The 19,681-nt window shown below is 35.0% G+C and overlaps 1 protein-coding gene across 1 annotated transcript; it reads right to left on the minus strand.

Annotated features, from left to right (window-relative positions):
* Positions 1 to 3,573: 3,573 nt before the first annotated feature.
* LOC140152998 (mRNA decay activator protein ZFP36L2-A-like) lies at positions 3,574 to 8,987 on the minus strand. The gene is given in 6 exon segments (XM_072175568.1): positions 3,574 to 6,476; positions 6,479 to 6,536; positions 6,538 to 6,556; positions 6,558 to 7,276; positions 7,338 to 7,493; positions 8,568 to 8,987. Coding segments are annotated over 6 exon segments (1,170 nt in total). The 5' UTR covers positions 8,628 to 8,987; the 3' UTR covers positions 3,574 to 6,318.
* Between the last annotated feature and the right edge of the window lie 10,694 nt (positions 8,988 to 19,681).

Raw genomic sequence — 19,681 nt, forward strand, 5'->3', positions numbered from 1 at the left:
TTATTCTGTTTTGCCATCATGAAAACAATGTAGGCCCCTACACCCCAAATCCCAAGTTCGATAAATTTGAGTATAGATAGGCCCAGCCCCTTTCAATCTAGTGTAGCCCTGCAATATAATAAATAGGGCCCTATCCGTTTTCTGAAAAGTGATTTTTGAATGGCATTTTCACTATAAAAATATGAAGATCGTCACGAGGCTGAAATCCCCATTTTAGAAACTTAAAATAAAGGAATATTTGAGATAGGCCTATTACGTTTTTGTAGTTAATTGATCAATGCGTCAATTTATGTTTTGATTTGAGAGGAGCGGGCCTAACATACGCCTACGACATTAATGACGTCAGTTTGCAGTTCAGAACGTCACTCCGTGTGTGTGTGTGTATTGTGCGAGTATCAAGGAGTCTGATCAAGCATACTAACAACAAGGCCTAAATAATGGATCGCTGCAGAAGTAAATTTTATTCAATACTAGTAGGCCTATTGAAGATACCATCCTTGAATAGGTCACGAGTAATAATACGTCATCATGGTCATAGGCCCTATGTTACTATGTAGAACTGATTCATACGTCATATAAATAATTTATATGAGTTTATATGCATGTATAGGCCTATAGCGATATAGTTTATACCAAAAAAAAACCTTTTCCCAAAATCGCCCCACGTGAGTAAAGAAAAACTCTCCCCACTAATTAAAACTCATTTCTGTATCAAACAGTTAAATATGAATTTTAAAAAGGGGTTTATATCAAAGTTCAAAAGTAGAGGCCCTTGTATGCGAGGAAATGTGGCGAGTTACCGTGAAAAGGGCAAAACCCGAGTTAGTGCACTGCAAAAACTCTGGTGTTATTCGATTGGAGTCAATAGGACTACTGCACCCAAGGGTGTTATTTAACACTTTTGGGTGTCATTTTTGACACTTGGAAGGTATAAGAATAACACCAAAAAGTGTTAAAAACACACCCCTGGGTGCGGTCCTTTGCTCCAACCGGTGTTACTTTTAACATCCGAGGTTTTGCAGTGTGGACTCGGGTATGGACTAGGGTGAAAGGCGAGTTAGTGGAAGGCGAGTTAGTTGACAACAGTGGAGTTAATGTACAAGGGGCAACATGAGGGTTGTGGACAAAGAGGAGAACTTTGGTGAAAAGGTGGCAAGGCCAAGTTGGCCATGTGAAAAGCAAGTTGAACAACCTGTTCTATTAGGCCCTATACTGATAAACCTATACATAGGCCTAAAGTCTAAAGGAAAGGAATGTGTGCTTACAAATAAAGTATACAAATAGGCCTATCTACTAATATGAGAAATGCATGTGTAACCAATAATGTTGACAAATGTTGTACCAGGGATTGTACAATATTATTTTTACAAAAATGTTTGCCAAAATATATTTGCAAAATATAACATTTTGACAACAAAATGTTTTTAAAATATGTTATATTGTCATGATTGTAGTCATGTAGTGTTTTTCATATAAAACGTTGTTTCAAAAATGTTTTGGCCCCGAACAGATTTTCGCGATGAATTTTTTTTGTTTTTTGCATCAGTCCCCCACCCACCCCCCCAACAAGTGTATGAACGGTCGCGGTCCCTAACTCGTAAATAATTTGCTCTTGTCCAATAACTCTTGTAAACTCGCTCATCATGCCCATACACGACTCGCCTAGTTTTATCCATCCCCCGGTTTTGCCTGTCAATCAACACTTCAAAAGCGTCCCTATTTGTAGTTCCATGATGTATTTAATACTTTTTTTTAAACCCGAGATGTGAACCAAGTAGCCAACTCAGCAAGAACCACCGTCAAATATTAATACTGGCAGTGATAGGGTTGCCATGTGTGTGCCCATTGAACTATTCCCGCTCCTGGATTTTGTTAGTAAACAACTCGTGGGGCCCTACCTGGGTACGTGCCTTCAACTTTAAGCTTTCTTTCTTAATAAATTACAAAATAACCTATGCTTTTAAAAGCCCTACATTAAAAGTCTTCAGGTTCCACCTGTTTGGCGTATTTTAGAGCAAGGAAAGACCGACATTCTGTTGTAGAATCGTATCCCCGAAAATATCAACTATGAAGTCAAATATGATTATGAACGATCAAACAACTTCATATTTTATATGGACACCTCCGTGAAAAAAACACCCATGTTTGTGAAGATTATGATTAAACGTATTTCTTGTAAGAACTATTTTAAGAACTTCGGTTTTGCTCACTTCCGTAGGTAAGGGGACTTATGAATCATGCTATCAACGTTCATAATCTTGCCCTTTTAGGGAAAGGAAAACGTTTAGGCAGCTAAAATTTGTTGGCTGCATGATTTCGGGAAAAGTAATGCTGTTTCCTGATGTACTGGACAAAAACTTGAACAATTTGAATTTATGTATCCTATCACAACTTGCATATGAATTACCAGGGAAGCAAAAATCATACAAACCATGAATATTTTACCAAATCATAAAATATATGGTTGCAGCCATGAATTCTTCTACTCGAAACAGTGATTTCAATATTTCAACACGTGGAAATGACACAGAGCTAGAGCCCTGGGCGGAAAGGCCTGCTTCCCTTGATCAGATCAACTCAGGGCAGGTCTCTCTGGTTGGATCATGATTGCCAGGCTCGAAAAGAAAAACAACCTGCAAATACCTCAAAACTCGGGTCCTTTCGATTTGTAGATGGCAAATGCCAACGAATTATGAAATTTATGGTTTGATTCATTCTGTTTAATTTTTTCAATTGATGCCCGGCAGTGCCTAGACTGGCCCCCAGTCTCGGTTCGGTTCCATCTCTGGATAATGTAACAATAAATATTAAATAATTACATAATACCCTATGAAAAATAATGCGAAAGTCCTCTACCCCCCCCTTATTTTCTTCAATGCCAAAAACCCATTCCTCTTCATCCACAAATCGACGCCACTAATTACACCCACCACAGTCAACCATGCAGCAATATAGAAATATACTCGTATTATAAGTGAACGCGAAAGTCCATTGAGCGCTGATTCCTATTTTTAATGCTATGTAATCTACATTACCAGTCGTTCTCCATGGACCCGAGGGAGGGTCTAGGCAGTGCCCCATATTCACAAAACAAAATCCCTGGCAAAATCACATTCTGCAGTGTTTCCCAGCATTTTAATATTTCACTACTACATGTAGAAAATATCCCGCTTGTGCCCACCCCAATTCGTGCATGCGCAGTCAGTTGAGTTATGTGCAATGTTATGACTGCACATTAATGTTGCAAAGATAGTGCATGTAGTGATGTACATGAAAAGTGCAGAATACAACTAAATCATGAGGGTCATGTTGTATCATGAATACTAGGTTGTATACGCAGGGAGGTGATAGAAAAGTACAGATCTCTTTTATAGCGCAGGGTCTCCGATTTGACAATGTACTTTTAACATGTTGGTATACACTGGGAAAGCACTGTCTCTTTGATTGGACTTATAAGACAAATTATGTACTTTGGTATTTCTATGGAGCAAAGAGCATCAGATTCTGTCTGTAAACTTTAAGTTATTAAATTAAATAATCAACCATACAATAAATTATGAGCACAAGCAAATCTTTATGTTCGGTTCTGGTGTTTTAGTCCACACAAAACAATTTTATTACTTTTTTTACCAACTTTTTCTTTCACTTTTCTTTCAATTTAAATATTGACACACAACTTGCATACACAATTTATACGAAACGATGGTAGATTCTAGAACTATTCTTAACACCATCAACAGTATCAAAACAATACATTTTGTTTTTAAAGCCATAAAAATACTGTAGGCATTTAAATTGTGCCACTAGTTGAGCTACATAAGGTTGCACTTATTTCTTTATCAATAATTTCAAAATAAAAATAACAACAATAAACAATGATAATAAATTTAGAAAAAATGGTTCAACCTGTTTTAAACCAGGAGGCAGTGAAAAGAAGTGGTCTGAAGGTGTTGACATCCACTTAAAATTATATGCTCAAGGCACCAGATAAGTTTCAAAGAATAAGGCCATTTCAGTTTAGCACTTCAGGTGCTTTTGATGCAAAAGATGTTGGAAATCTTAATATGAAGGTGAAAAAAAAATCCTTGCAGAAAATAAAGGGCCCTGGGGCCAGTTCCATTGATGCTTGCATTTCTCAAAAAAATCAGCACAATAAGAACTTTGATGCTTTTGGGTTATTGAAGGCCGGCTCTTTTTAGATTAACACCTATTATGTCAGGGAATTCAGCACAAGTTTTGTATTTAGTTGCTTTGAATTGGATCTTGTTGACAGAACATTACTCAAGAAGCTGTGGTTCTACGATTCAAATAACAGGTATTTTGAGACTGCCCCTAAGCTTTAAGCTTTTAGAATAACCCTGTTGCTGTTTACACAGTACCCAAAGGAAACTAAGGGCAGCAAACTGAACTATGGGAGTTTTGAGGTTGAGTAGTGCAGTATGATTGTGCACATCAGAAGAAGACATTTATTTATCAAGGGTGCACATTTAGAACATGCACATTTTTAAAAATCTGCACACTGAACCTTAGTTTAAGAACTTTTCAACCTACGTTCCAAGAACAGGTAGTTAGTTAATATCAAGTATAGCCTTACTGATGTAGGCAAAATGGTCATAAATATTTAAATTAGAAACCAAAATGAGCTGTTGAACAGGTAGTATTTGCACATAAAAAATTAAATATAGTAAGAGCAATTTTGGCACCACAAACAAAAATTTAAATTAAGTCATGATTGTTCCATCATAAAACACAACATGGTCTATGCTTTCATCAATAAACATGGGGAGTCTGTTCCCCTACACAAATATATAAGTTAACTTTCATTTTATGCTACAATACTGTTCAGGTGAACATTAACACTTTTGGACCTGAATTCAATATTAATATTATTACTGTTTGGAAGACTTTTAAACTGGAAGACTTGCAACTCTTGAAAAAACATTTCAATTGTAAAAATGTCTTGCATATTATGAAAAAAATTGTGCATAAAAAGATGACCTGATTTAACTTGCATCATACATACATGTATGTGCGGAGATATGCAATTGAATGATTGGAGATTGCCCGAAAAGCTCTATTTTGTTTTATATAATATAATAACAATAATATTAAATATAAATACAAGAAAACATGTGGAATGTGTCCGCATTCATCTGCAACCCTCAGCAAGTGGGAGTACAATGAAAATATAAATAATAAACTGACTTCCACTGGCTTAACAATAAGTACTTGGGTTGAATGGGCATTTTCCAAAATCAGTAAAATACCCTACAAATAGGTGTAGCTAAAATTTGATAAAAACTGATCATAATTTAATAACAAGTTTCTTTTTGTACAATCTCATTATGTAACATCAAACCTGATAAATATGGGCAATATAAATTCACCATACAGGCATATACTATTTTTTGTCAAATAAATAATAATGGATAACTTAGATACAATTATAAGTTGGGTTTGATGAACACTAGTAGAAATTTTAAGAAGTAAACATCTTGCTAGCAGAGTTGATAGTTTTCTATGCTCAGCATATGAATATAAACACTGTTTTTACACACAAAAACAGTACAAACAAAAACAACTACTTCTAAATATGATAAGACAAATAAAACTTATGACACTAAATAAACAACCTCCATGCCTGGAGACATGAATATTTAGGCACACATATTAATATCTTGACCTAAAACACAAAACACAAATGCCATTATTGTTGTCTCTATTTAAAATGGTCATAAAATAACAACTTAAATACATACATACATTAAATACATGTATTAAACAGCCTCGACAGACTTCTATTTTTGTTTTTATAAATAATGGGAACTCCAAACAGAGTAAAATATCAACAAGTCAAAAGTTTCATAAAATAATTTCAAATATTATCAATAAAATACATTTCAAAAGTTTATATATATAATATAAAGATTACATAATAAAATCATAGCTCATGCTCAAAATTGAGTTGGGAAAATTCCTGCTATTTGAAAACTAGCAAGGAATTAATGAATGAGGACCTTTTTTTACAAGGTTTGGTCACCCTTCTAACTTCAACGAGTCTCCACATATCATAAGGCACTACCAAGAGAACCATCATTAATTTGCAAACACAATTTAATATTATGCATAGTTTAACATAGTAATTGATTCATGTATTAACTTCTGATTTGGTTGATTTTAGATTCCAATTTATCATAACCAAGACTGGCTTTATTTTGACAAATTTGTGATTGGAAAATGGGGGTTCTCAGTGAGTGCTAATACCATTAATATGGTGCTCAAGAGTTCCGAGTTGACATTGTTAAATTAGATATAGTTTTAATATCGTTGCTCTTCCATTGATATCCCCCTGAATATAGGAAGTCGTCCTCCAACAGGAGATGTGGCTTGCTGTGGTAGCTGCTGTGGTTTAACTGGAGATTGCATAGGCATTGTCAGTGGTCGTTGTTGGATTGGAGACATGCTGGGAAGCGAAATAGCAGGCAGAGGGATGCAGGACCCAGAGAGTCCGCCAGGGACTCTGGGTCTGACAGAGAAGTCTGGAGGAGAAGGAGGGCCGGTACCCATGTGGTCCGTTAACATTTGGTGTTAAGTCATCAGGAGAGAAAAACACATTGTCTTGTCCATTCAATAAATCAAGATCATTCAGCTGCAGGTTATTGAAGCCGCTTGGACCCAATAATGGACTTGGAAGTCCTTGGAAGGAAGGCGACAATGGTCCAGGGGATAATAAAGGAAAGTCCTGTCCAATGAAGGCATTGTTGATTCCACTAAGTGCACTAGCTGCGGCTAAAGTTGCCAAGAATTCTTGCGCTTCTTCGCTGAAGAAATTTGGTGGTGGTGAGAGTGGGTTGGGACTGTCACATAAGCTTAGTGGTGGGGTCAAATCTCCACCTGTTGATAGGCCACCGGGGGCGCTAGGAAAGCGCCCAAGACGGTCGCGTTTGTTCATGTTCATGTTGTTGTTTATTGCTGGTGGTGGACCCAAGGCTGCCAATTTCCTTTCTTCTGGATTGTGGATGAAATGGCATCGTGGGCCGTATGGGCAAAATCCCACAGTATGAAATGTCCTACAGAGTTCTGTCTTGTACTTGGGGTGACGTGACAGACTCCTCAGTTCATGGATACCATGGGCAAATTGACACTTGTCCCCATATTTACAACCGCCACTCTCCTCAAATGGGCGACATAGTTCTGTTTTATAACGGCTAGAGTTCTGATTGCGCTGGTTGTTACGGTCACTATCACTCAAAGCTCTTTCCCGTATCTTTCCATCCTTGTGAATAACGGTTTCGGCATGGAAAAGCGGATATACTTGTGGTAGTAGAACCGCTGACACTGTTGGACCGATTCAAAGCGTGAACACCGTTGTTACCCGATAAAGCATTGACAGAGTTGCTACTTGTAGAATGCCGACGGCTGATGCCATTTATTGGTGTTCCCACTGCCCTCTTATCTCCCCTAAGTTGAGTTGATCTAGTGATGGCGGCATTCTGAAAGTAACAAAATAATAAGAATAATAAATAACAACGAAAAACATTGACTTCACATTTTTAATTTTTATGAGTACATGAGTATCAGTTAGGCCCAGTCTAGACATTAAATAGTTTACCTACACAGTGGTAAATTTATAAATATTGGTGAAAACTTTTTATTTATAAAGAACTGTGTTTTACATAGTGTGCCACACCACAGTCAATTACCTATGTATCATGTCAGTACATCTAAACGATATCAATTTATATTCTTAAATTATTCAAGTTCAAGTCAGAACAGTATCAATACTACAATGCAATTTTCCATTTGGCCTAACATAAAAAGTATCTAAACTGAATAAAAGGCATTTCCACAAAGCCAGATGAATTGGACAGTTTCATCGCATAGACATGGACATGATCCGATGGACATATTAAATTATGATGTACAGATCTTGGGAACAGATCATGCTGATGTTTTGCCCAGTAGCATGGTAGCTAGACGTATAATATAAAAATATGCTAGATATGGGTCCAAGTTAACTCATGAACTTCAAAGTTAACAAAATCTTTACATAAATCATCATCATCATGATCATGAATTGAGATGATCATGAATTAACATGCAGGTAGAAACTGAAGTTTCACTCGCAGGAAATTGCCCCAACGTTTCTACCCCACAATCATGACCATACATTATTACATACCATGCAAATATTACATTTTACATTACATGTTGAAAAAAGATTAAAAATGCATTCAAAATGGGTAAACAAAATTCTAAGTTCTAGACCAGATATGATAATTGACATGATTAACAATTTAAAACATGTGCAACGCAAGCAACTTGTTGATCTGAATCTGGGATCTGAATAATTATTTTAAAACATTGAGCTCTCAGTGCAATGCTGTGCGGTTCAAATTCGTGGTGCAGAGTGTGCATGTATTGGAATGCATACACGCAATGCACGAGGCGATCAGTTGGCAGTTCACTTGGCACCCACTTGTGTGATGGAATGCATGATGATTATAAAAAGAAAAGTAACGGTCCCCTTCTCATGATAATTCTAAATTAACGAAATATAAACTTACTTTGTACATGAAGTTGATGTCGCCAACATCATAGAATGCTGATACTAATGCGGTGGACATGTTGACTGGTTGGCCCAGGAAAATTTGTGCTGTGGTCCAGTCTGCACCCTGTCTGTTTTTGATTCCTCAACCACCGTGTGTGTGCTTGTGAGTAATTTAATGACACAGCGTAGGCGGGGCTTCCTTTCACAGTATTTGTCAATTATCAAGTGACCCGACTTCCACTATAATCCGGATTCTTGAGAAGGTTTCACGGATACAAAATCACAGCAAGATTTTTTGAAGAGAAATTAAAATCGCAGCTTACTTCCAAGTGATCGCTGAACAAGTGGCTGTACTCTCCCGTGTTTACTATACTCCACGAGCCGGTGGTTGAGTTTGCAACATTTTACATTTCATTGATCCAAATAAGGAATGAGTGTGTGCATCGTGGCCGTACATTTTATGTAGCAAAGTGACTGAACCAGTAGCGCGCTATGAGGCGTACATTGTACATGTTGCAAAACTTTTACACCAATCAGAGCTCAATAAATACACGCTGTAAGCCAGAAATGAACACTGACGTAATTGTGCAGTGACCTCGTGAATCAAGCTTGTGAAAATGTAAACAAAATAAGGCCAGCGTAGAAATTGATGCTCACAATTTTTCAAAGTGGCAATAGTAAACAAAGTTTATATTATCATGATTATGATTAATTACAGGAAGCCCAAGAGTGAGTGTGCTGTCCGGGATTTCACAAGTATTTTAAAATATCCAGATTATTTGCAGTCTATTATACTAGTATTGCTTGAAGAACTACATGTATTCTGAACCCGGATTTTGAAACTTTCCCCTGATCAGTGTTCAGAAAATATATTATTTGCTTTCTTTGCTGAGCTTTTTTGGTCTAAAAATGGGAAAGTTGCAATGGTTTTTTCCTAATATGGTTTAAAATGTCCTATTGCACTGATATAGCCTAGGCTTACGCGGCTTTCGGAAGCCGCGTGTATATTAATGAAGACTTGTGGACATTTTCCTCAGTAGGCCTAAAGAAATTCGCTTCAACTTTGTCAAATCTGCTACTAGTTTTTTCTTCAGTTTTTTTCTTCAAAAATACTGACAATTTTAAATGACTATCACTGAATAACCTATGAAGTTTAAATGTAGGACTGTGTCATTTGTGATTTGTCATCTTGTGCGCTAGACCGTACCATCACATTTATATCCATTTATGAGCTATCATGGGGAGAAAGTTGCCATCCCGGGTTGCCATATGCCTACTCGAACCATGACATACCGCAGCAATGCCCCCCCCCCTCTCTTCGCAGTGTTAATGCTATAGGCCTATCATGCATGATTTTAAAAATGTATATAGGTTATGAATGACCATCACTTATGACCAAACCCTAACCCTAAACTCCGTAAACGAGGACTGGACTCAAGTCTAGCAAGTTGCACCCTATTCGGTAATCGTACAATCGTACATTTAAATAATTAAACAACAACTTAGTTAATGACGTCTATAGGCCTATCATAGGTATTGGAGGAGACATAGGCCTAGGCCTACTTATGATCAATATGCAAAGGGGCCTCCAACTTGTGTAACTCCAATAACTCGAATAAACAGTCTTCGATTTATGGGTGCAATCTGATGGCCTTTCTCCATCATTTTTCTATATCATTCTTTAGACAAAATCAAGATTTAGCCTATGGTTTACTGCTTCTGAACATCCCGGGTGCAGCCCTATCCCGGAGCTCTATGTACATCATCACACTGAGTCAAGTTTTACAAGTTTTACAAGTTTATTTTATTAACTCGATTCTTAAACCCACCAGGGGTGTACAAGAAAAGGAGAGCAAAGCGCCCTCAACAAACATGTAAGTCATGTAAGCAGAAGCGCGGTATGGTATTGACCAGAGTCAGAAGCAGTTTGAGTTTACGGTGTGTGGCTGCAGCGCCCTCCAAAATAAAAGTCACGCTGCAGTTCATTTTGACACCGCATGTAATTTAGTAGCGGGCCTATGTGTATGATACAGGTTGCATCGAAATGATTTTATATAAGGTCCTGTGTCACAACCTGGGGTACCTTTGTGTTACATAGTAAAAAAATGAAATGGTTCAAACATTTTACCTACACATCTTATTTGAAGTGGTTTATCCTTCTGAGCATTTTAACACCTTTTTTTTTATGGAAATCGGTTAAAAAATGAGAGAGTGCGGGCAAAAACAATCACAAAGTAGGGAGGATGTAACCCCAACTCTTTTTTCCACATTTACAATCATTTTCAGCAAGTATTGGTCTTTTAAATGAACTTCTGTATTTATTTACTTGGTTTCGATGTCTGGGAGTTCATTTAGACATTTTTTTACTAGATTAAATTTACAATATGAATCCCTCCCCCTAATCCTCCTCCCCCTAATCCTCAGCCACCCTTGGCACATTTCATGCCAAACGTCATAAGAAAATAATTGAAAAATATTTTTAAACAGGATAAAAACATGAGTAATATAGAATAAATTAGCCTCAATTTAAGACCTAATTGAATCTTCTAAGTGAAGGAATACTCGAGAGACAGTGTTTTGAAATCCAAACTGCACATCAAAATGTAACAAAGCCACCTTTTTGGGTACCCCAGTATATGGCACAGGATCATAAATAAGTAAAATAAAATTGCATATCTTATATGCAGGGTGTCCCTGAAATACTACCACAACTAAACATAACTAAATAACTGGTGTCTGGTGTGGTTGAGGAAACATTCTTTTTGACTTGTCATAATAGAGATCAGTGGTCATACCAGAGCCAGAGAAGATGAGAATAGATTCTCATCTTCTCTGGTCATACCAATAAAGGCCCCTATAAACGCTAAGAGGGCGCTGTGACGCCTGAAATTATAGTGCCCCGCCAGGCCTGTTTAATAGTTATGGAGTTTTAACAGATTTGCCTCGGTCCTGTGAACATGAAAAGACTCAGGAAAAGACACAATTTTAAAAGCCCTTTTGAGTTTCAATTTACTCTGGAAAGCTGTATTTTTCAATTCATAAATTGTAAAGTTGGCAAACGGAAAAATTGGGGAAAAATTAAAATAAAATAAAAAACAGCCATAGGTAGGCCTAAATTGCAGAAAAACGACGTGTGCCCGCCCCCCCCCTCAACAGGCCCGTTAACCCCAGGCCTATGGTCTCAAATACAAAGAAATAACTCAAATAATAAACAGGAAAATGTCTCAGCAGATAGGCCCTACTGGAAAAAAATTTCACATATCGCCAAGTTCTCAAATATACAGACAGAAATGTCTCAAATAGGCTGAAGACAGAAATGTCTCAAATAGGCTAAAGAAAGGTCTCCGATACTGAAAAGTTCTTAAATGTTAAATATAGAAAAGGGCCTTCAAATAATTATAAAGGTTTCCAATAGGCCTATATTTGAAAGGTCAGAAGTCTCTTGCAGGGAAATGTCTAAAATCATGAAAATATAGAAAACATCTCACCGGTGCATGATGGAGAAGTGTGTTTTGAAAGGTCTTGTTATGTAGAGAAAAGCTTTGAAGCCAGTCTTTGAGACCTTCCTCTTTGTGGACCTTTCTCAATATTTGAGATATTTCTCTGTATTTGAGATCTTTTGAGACCTTTTCCGTATTATTTGAGATCTTTTTTTATTTGAGATCTTTTTCAGTATACATGGTATAATAAGAACTTTCTCTATATTTGAGGCATTTCTCAATAATCGAGACCTTTCTCTGTATTTGAAATCTTTCTCTATATTTCAGGCATTTTCCCATATTTCAGGCCTTATCAGATATGAGGTCTTTTTCAATATTTGATATATTTGAGACCTTTCTCAATATGAGGCCTTTTCTGTATTTGAGGCCTTTCTCTATTAGGCCTATAAGTTTGCCCTCTAAATTTAAGATCCTTTTTCCAGTATTTGAGGCTTTCTCTATTTTGAGACCTTTCTACTGAAACGAACCTTTTTCAGTAGAGATCATTCTCTATATTTGACCCCTTAATATTAGAGAACATTAAGACTATGTGAGACTTTTTTCAGCATTCGAGACCTTTGTATATACATGATATATTTGAGCCCGTTGCTATATTTGGGATTCTTTTCAGTATTTGAGACCTTTCTCTATATCAAAGAACTTTCTCAATGTTTGAGATCTTTTTTTAATTTTTTAATTTATTATTATAAAGCATATCTAGGCATTAACAGCTGAAATTTAGGAGATAACAACAGTTAGAGTGCCCGGGAGAGTGGATCTATGAGACCCATTTCCGAATTTTGAGGTCTTTCTGTATATTTGAGATCTTTTCTAGCTAGGCTATTCAGACTCTTTTGAGAACCGTCTCTTGAGATCTTTTCCAGTATTTGTGACCTTTCTATGGTTATAGGCCTTTCTCAACATAATATTTTGAGGACTTTGTATTTTATACCTTTCTCTGTATTTTAGACCTGTTTTCAGCTTTTGACACAGTTAGTCCGAGACCTCTTTTGGTTTTTGAAACCTTTGCTTTTGAGACCCTTTTCTGATTTGAGACCTTTCTGTGATTTTGAGACCTTCGCTGCTTTTTGAAACCCTTTGACCCACCGTTTGACCCTCTCTCTTGTAAAACCTTTTCAGGGTTCAATAAATAGCAATGTTATTTTGTTAATTACATCTAATAGGCCTACTGGATGACACCAAGATATGAATAACAATGTTATTTTGGTTCACTTTTAAGGACAACCATCAGGGTTTATATATTCCTCTATTTTTATGTTTTTAAAGCAATAAACCCAAACCGTCAGCCTGCATATGCATTTAAACATATTTATTCACCAATATTTGCACAAAAACAAATAATAATGATACAAATGCAAGGGAATAATCCGAAATAATTAGGGTGATTATGTAATTGATGCATGCTTGAACCACACTTTATTCTCAAAATTATACAAAAAATGACGTAGGCAATTAGCGTAGCAGGCTGACAAAATATTTCTGTATTAAGCTTTATTCCAAATATTCCTCTATTTAGATTTATTCCAAATATTCCTCTATTTAGCTTCATTCCAAATATTCCTCTATTTAAAAATGTAAAAGAGTGAAAATCTCACCTCCCAAAAAGTGATTCACTTATACCACTCAAAAAGAGTGAAATGTGTTTTCTAACTTTAAAACCACTAAAAATGAAGAACATGTTTTTAGAGTTGTCCTTCATTTAACTCCTTGAAAGAGTTAAAATTCACTCTTTTATTAGAGTGGTTTTCACTCTTTTTAGAGTGATTTTCACTCTTTTTAGAGTGGTTTTAAAGTTAAAAACACATTTCACTATTTTTTTGAGTAGTCTTATAAGTGAATCACTCTTTTGGGGAGTGATTTACATTTAGAGAGTAGCGTTATTTCAAATATTCCTCTATATAGCTTTATTCCAAATATTCCTATATGTAGCTTTATTCTAAATATTTAGCTTTATTCCAAATATTCCTCTATTTAGCTTTATTCCAAATATTTGTCTATTTAGCTTTATTCCAATTCTCTATTTAGCTTTTATTCCAAATATTCATCTATTTAGCTTTATTCCAAATATTCCTGTATTTAGCTTTATTCCAAATATTCCTCTATTTAGTTTTATTCCTAATATTCCTCTATTTAGCTTTATTCCAAATATTCCTGTATTAAGCTTTATTCCTAATATTCCTCTATTTAGCATTATTCCAAATATTCCTCTATTTAGCATTATTCCAAATATTCCTCTATTTAGCTTTATTCCAAATATTCCTCTATTTAGTTTTATTCCAAATATTCCTCTATTTAGCTTTATTCCAAATATTCCTCTATTTAGCATTATTCCAAATATTCCTCTATTTAGCATTATTCCAAATATTCCTCTATTTAGCTTTATTCCAAATATTCCTCTATTTAGTTTTATTCCAAATATTCCTCTATTTAGTTTTATTCCAAATATTCCTCTATTTAGCTTTATTCCAAATATTCCTCTATTTAGCATTATTCCAAATATTCCTCTATTTAGCTTTATTCCAAATATTCCTCTATTTAGCTTTATTCCAAATATTCCTCTATTTAGTTTTATTCCAAATATTCCTCTATTTAGCTTTATTCCAAATATTCCTCTATTTAGCATTATTCCAAATATTCCTCTATTTAGCATTATTCCAAATATTCCTCTATTTAGCTTTTATTCCAAATATTCCTCTATTTAGTTTTATTCCAAATATTCCTCTATTTAGCTTTATTCCAAATATTCCTCTATTTAGCTTTATTCCAAATATTCCTCTATTTAGTTTTATTCCAAATATTCCTCTATTTAGCTTTATTCCAAATATTCCTCTATTTAGCATTATTCCAAATATTCCTCTATTTAGCTTTTATTCCAAATATTCCTCTATTTAGTTTTATTCCAAATATTCCTCTATTTAGCATTATTCCAAATATTCCTGTATTAAGCTTTATTCCAAATATTCCTCTATTTAGCATTATTCCAAATATTCCTCTATTTAGCATTATTCCAAATATTCCTCTATTTAGCATTATTCCAAATATTCCTCTATTTAGTTTTATTCCAAATATTCCTGTATTAAGCATTATTCCAAATATTCCTCTATTTAGCATTATTACATAAATAATTGGCATGAATTACCATGTGGGATTACTAATTTACATTTTGTGTATGTCACAAAAGACCATGCACTTTGCAATCTGCAGGATTAAATTATTAACAATGTCAGTTTGTCATTTTGAAAGACAGTCATCAGGGTTTAACTCTTCATAATAATTATTAACTATATGCCTCATTTTTATGGCACAAATCTAAATATTCCTATTTAGCTTTGTATAAATTAGCATATTAAAATAATTGATGTGCTTTATTCCATAAAATATGCATGGTCACTATCAGAGTTCAATAATTTACAATGTCATTTTTGTTAATTTTTAAGGAAACATCGAGTAAACTCATATTTAGCAGTGAAGCCAGCTCATGCAATTATCGATATTTAAGAAATAAGGGTAATGCATTATCCTTTACATTATATATTGTCCTTCAGTTCATTCGTCATAACAAATGCTGGTTTTATACTGCAGGCCTTGCTGCTTGAGGCAAGCGATCGCTCTCGCTCTCGATCGCCACCACTCGCCCAAACTCAATTTCTAGTGAGCGATTTTCCACTCGCCATAGACACTACATATCGCTCGATGCGAAGCACTCAAAATTGAATCCAATTAGGTCTACATGCAAGTTACAGTACTTAATAACAAAGTATTCGTAATATCGTTAATAAATTAGCCTTAATCCCTGAAAACAAAAGAGAGGGTGCAGTTCACAAGTACTACAAGTGTTTCATACTCTATATGATCTTTCATACCTACGAAGGTGTAGATTCCCGGGGATGGGGAATAAATCAGTCATCAGTGGCATAGATTTCTTTTGACATGGGGGAGGATGGGATTGCAAAATATTTCTTGAAGTATATTGAATCCAGCACCTTTTGGCGACAGAGTAAGCTTATGGTACAAATGCGCGCAATCCGTGTCAAAAGTTTGCCATACTGAACAACATGCTGAAGCTAAACTGATGAAATATGGTGCAATAGTGGAATAAATTCATGTGAAGCGCACAAAAATTGACACTTTGGGGCTAAAGCGGCCAGATTTAAGGTTAATTTGGTCAGTAACCCTCATACTGTCACAGATATCAACATGATGGGATGATTGTAAAAAAAAATGTATTCCATTTTGTGTTAGAAAGGCCACTCCACTAGGATCACATACAATTAACAATGTCATTTTGGTTCAGTTTTAAAGACAGTCATATAGGCATACCATCAGGGTTTTAAGTATTCCTTTTTATTTAGATATTCATTTTTATGCTAAAATATAAATATTCATATATTTAGCTTATATTCCATTTCATTTATCACATATTTGCATAAATTAGCATATTTGGGATGTGATCAAGCAAACAGAGTCTTGTCAAAGAAACTCAAACTTATTTTTCCATTGTATTAAATTTACTAGTTCCAGACCTATATTTTGCTGAAAACTCCATCAAAATAAGACATGTGGTTCCCGGGTGTGGTTCCAGAGATATGGCTATCTCTGTGTTGCTTAGAACATCAAAATACAAAGGAAATTGTGCAATTTGATTGGCTATCATCTCCAAATCAATGTTGGCAATAAAAGACTCATTTAGCTTGATCGCATCACATATTCTGTAAACATGGTAAATAAAACAGTGCTCCTCCGTGGAGGAGTACTGTTGGGGTCAAAGGTAATCTAATAAGGGTCACTGTAGCAAATTTGGGTTTTTTATTTTTTTGAATTTTGACCAACTTCTCCAAAAATATTTGAAATTTGGTCGAAAATCTGGCTTTTTTATGATTTTTTGGAAAATTAAGAATTTTTTGACAATTTTTGGTGCTAATTTCTCAAAGTTGATCAAAATTCAAAAAAATAAAATAATGGCTCCTACATATTTTGTATCTAGTTTTTAAAAATTAACAAAAAAAATTTTGGCCCAAGAATATTTTTTGGTATATTATATTGCCATACTAAATATATATATATACTTTCATTAAGAAGTAAAAGTATCACAGACAGCTAGCTATACAGTGCTCGATACCAATAAATGGTAGAGCTATTTAAAAAAATATAGACACAGTATTACAGTGAAATGTATTAATATCTGTGTCTATATTTTTTATATATACTTTCATATAAACGCATCCCAAAAAGAAAGTATCCAGTTTGATTTTGGTCCCTAAGTCAAAGATGGGGTCTTAAATCAAGACCTCCCAAAAATATGTTACAGGTAAGTTTATTCCGCACATTTTGATACCTCATTTGTCCAAATCGATGCAGAATTGATGACACAATGATCTTTTGAATACAATCGCCTCAATTTTAAAAGTTGCAGTAAATTTGATTTGGTCCAGCTACTCAACATCAATATTCGATAGATCAAGGCCAGACGTCTCGCTCAGAGCATGCGCCGCAGATGTCTGGCAGTCATTGATGCAGCAGGAGGACATACCAGATATTGACTGTGTATGTGAAGAGTGAATGGTAAAACATCGAGGAAGGAGTAAAAGAGCATCTGTATTGAATAAAACACATGAAGTGAAGTCAAACAGTCTTATACCGTCTCTGTTATTGTGTACCTTTAAGAAGAATCTTGAGAAGCAGGAAAACCACATCAATTAAGCTACTTGCGGTTCCGCCATTATGCACTATGTGCGGGGAGAGCCTCGAACTGGCAGCATACATGAAAGGAAGAATTATGTAACCTTACACAGAACGTTATGACTAGTTCAATTCCCATTCATGTATGCTGCCAGTTCGAGGCTCTCCCGCACATAGTGCATAATGGCGGAACCGTGCAAGTAGCGAATAGGGATTACTGCAACATTTTGACAAATGAGGTATCAAACTGTGCGGAATAAATTCATCTGTACCATACTTTTGGTAGGTCTTGATGTAAGACCCCATCTTTATTTTATGGACCAAAATCAAACTGGATACTTTCTTTTTGGGATGCGTTTACTTTAGACCAACAATTTTGCAGTTATGAGGCCCAAAAGTTTCCATAATTTAAGGGTAAAGACCACCCTTAAGGTAATACAGACTATCATGATTTTCAATACCCACCAAACACACAACGTTTTACAGAAAAGATTTAAATGAGTTTAATATATAAAGGGTATGAAATTAGAAAACGTTTTAATAACATTTATAAAACGTGATGAAAAACAGAATGATACTCATATTTAACTGTTTGGCCAAAATATTTTACTATAAGGTTTTAAAAATGTATTAACGATCTTCATATTACCCGACATTAAATGTTATTAAAAAGTTTTGAATACACGTTCTAAGAACATTTTTGTGTTTAATGGGTACCTCTCCTCTTCTTTTTTTCTTGCAAATTTATGAAGTACATAATATTATGTTCAGCAACTCATGGATGTGGACTCAAATTATTAAGTATCTCTACCTACGTCCTTTCAGTATATAATTTTTGCTCTATATAATCTGTAACTTAGTTAACTCAGATGTGTGTCTCATAACATGATAATTTATTCTATTTGGGTAGAATACTTGAGTTGATTTTCACATGTTATTTTAGTTAATTTTAAAAGTACATTACAATCGTACAAAAATCCTTAGCAAATGTTACATTATTGCTTTAAATACTGAAAGAACAAATTACAGCAAGTGCTCAAAAAGAACAGCAGAGAGGGAGGGGGAAAGGGGGTGAGAGAACGAGAGGGTGGGATGGGGAAAGAGACAGATTTAACTTTGGAATACCCTTCACAATTCAAACATACTCTCCTATAACTATTTTAATATTTTATAATATTTTAATAACATCTATTTTAAGCAAAAACAGTATGCCTCACTCCTGCCGCACACATTTGTTTTGAAGTGTGCATTTGTCTCGGACAAATGGCTAAGTTAAGTTAATTTTTTTTCCGAATATATTTTTACAAACATATTTACGTCAGTGGTAAAAATGAGGTGAAAAAACAAATTCCACACTGGATTCTAAAATCTTCCGAAGCTCTGGGACATCTTCTTTTTTGTTGATTGCAGGAAATTTCACTACTTGTATTATAAATTGATAATTGTGATTGGTAATAAATGTACATAATAAATTCAGCTGAAAAAGTGAATGTGGTTCACTTGATGAACAAAGAAGACTTAGGAAGTGCTATTTTTGTTTTTTCAACTAGGAAAAGCAGCACGGATATCAATTACATCAAAACTCATGTAAAGAAGCTAATTCGTGTGTGAAAATTGCTTTCTTGCCAAAAGTGATGGAGCATAAATTTAGCTTCAAAACAGGCGTTAGTAAGGTGTGAAGGATATTCCAAACCTATGTCATCTGTCAAAGCAAAACAATGCAGGTGAACTAACAATATTATTGTGTGAACATGACTGCTCAACATTCTTGAAAACATTATTACATGGCTTACACCACCTATTAAATCAACATTCATTCATTCATTCATTCATTCATTCATTCATTCATTGTACAGACATTAATTCATTCATTAATTCATTCATTGTACAGATGAATTCATAATTGTCTAATAGTAAAAACTCCCTGGTACATTAAAACACTATTTTGCCT

The sequence above is a fragment of the Amphiura filiformis genome, chromosome 5 (assembly GCF_039555335.1).
Source record: "Amphiura filiformis chromosome 5, Afil_fr2py, whole genome shotgun sequence".
NCBI lineage: Eukaryota > Metazoa > Echinodermata > Ophiuroidea > Amphilepidida > Amphiuridae > Amphiura > Amphiura filiformis.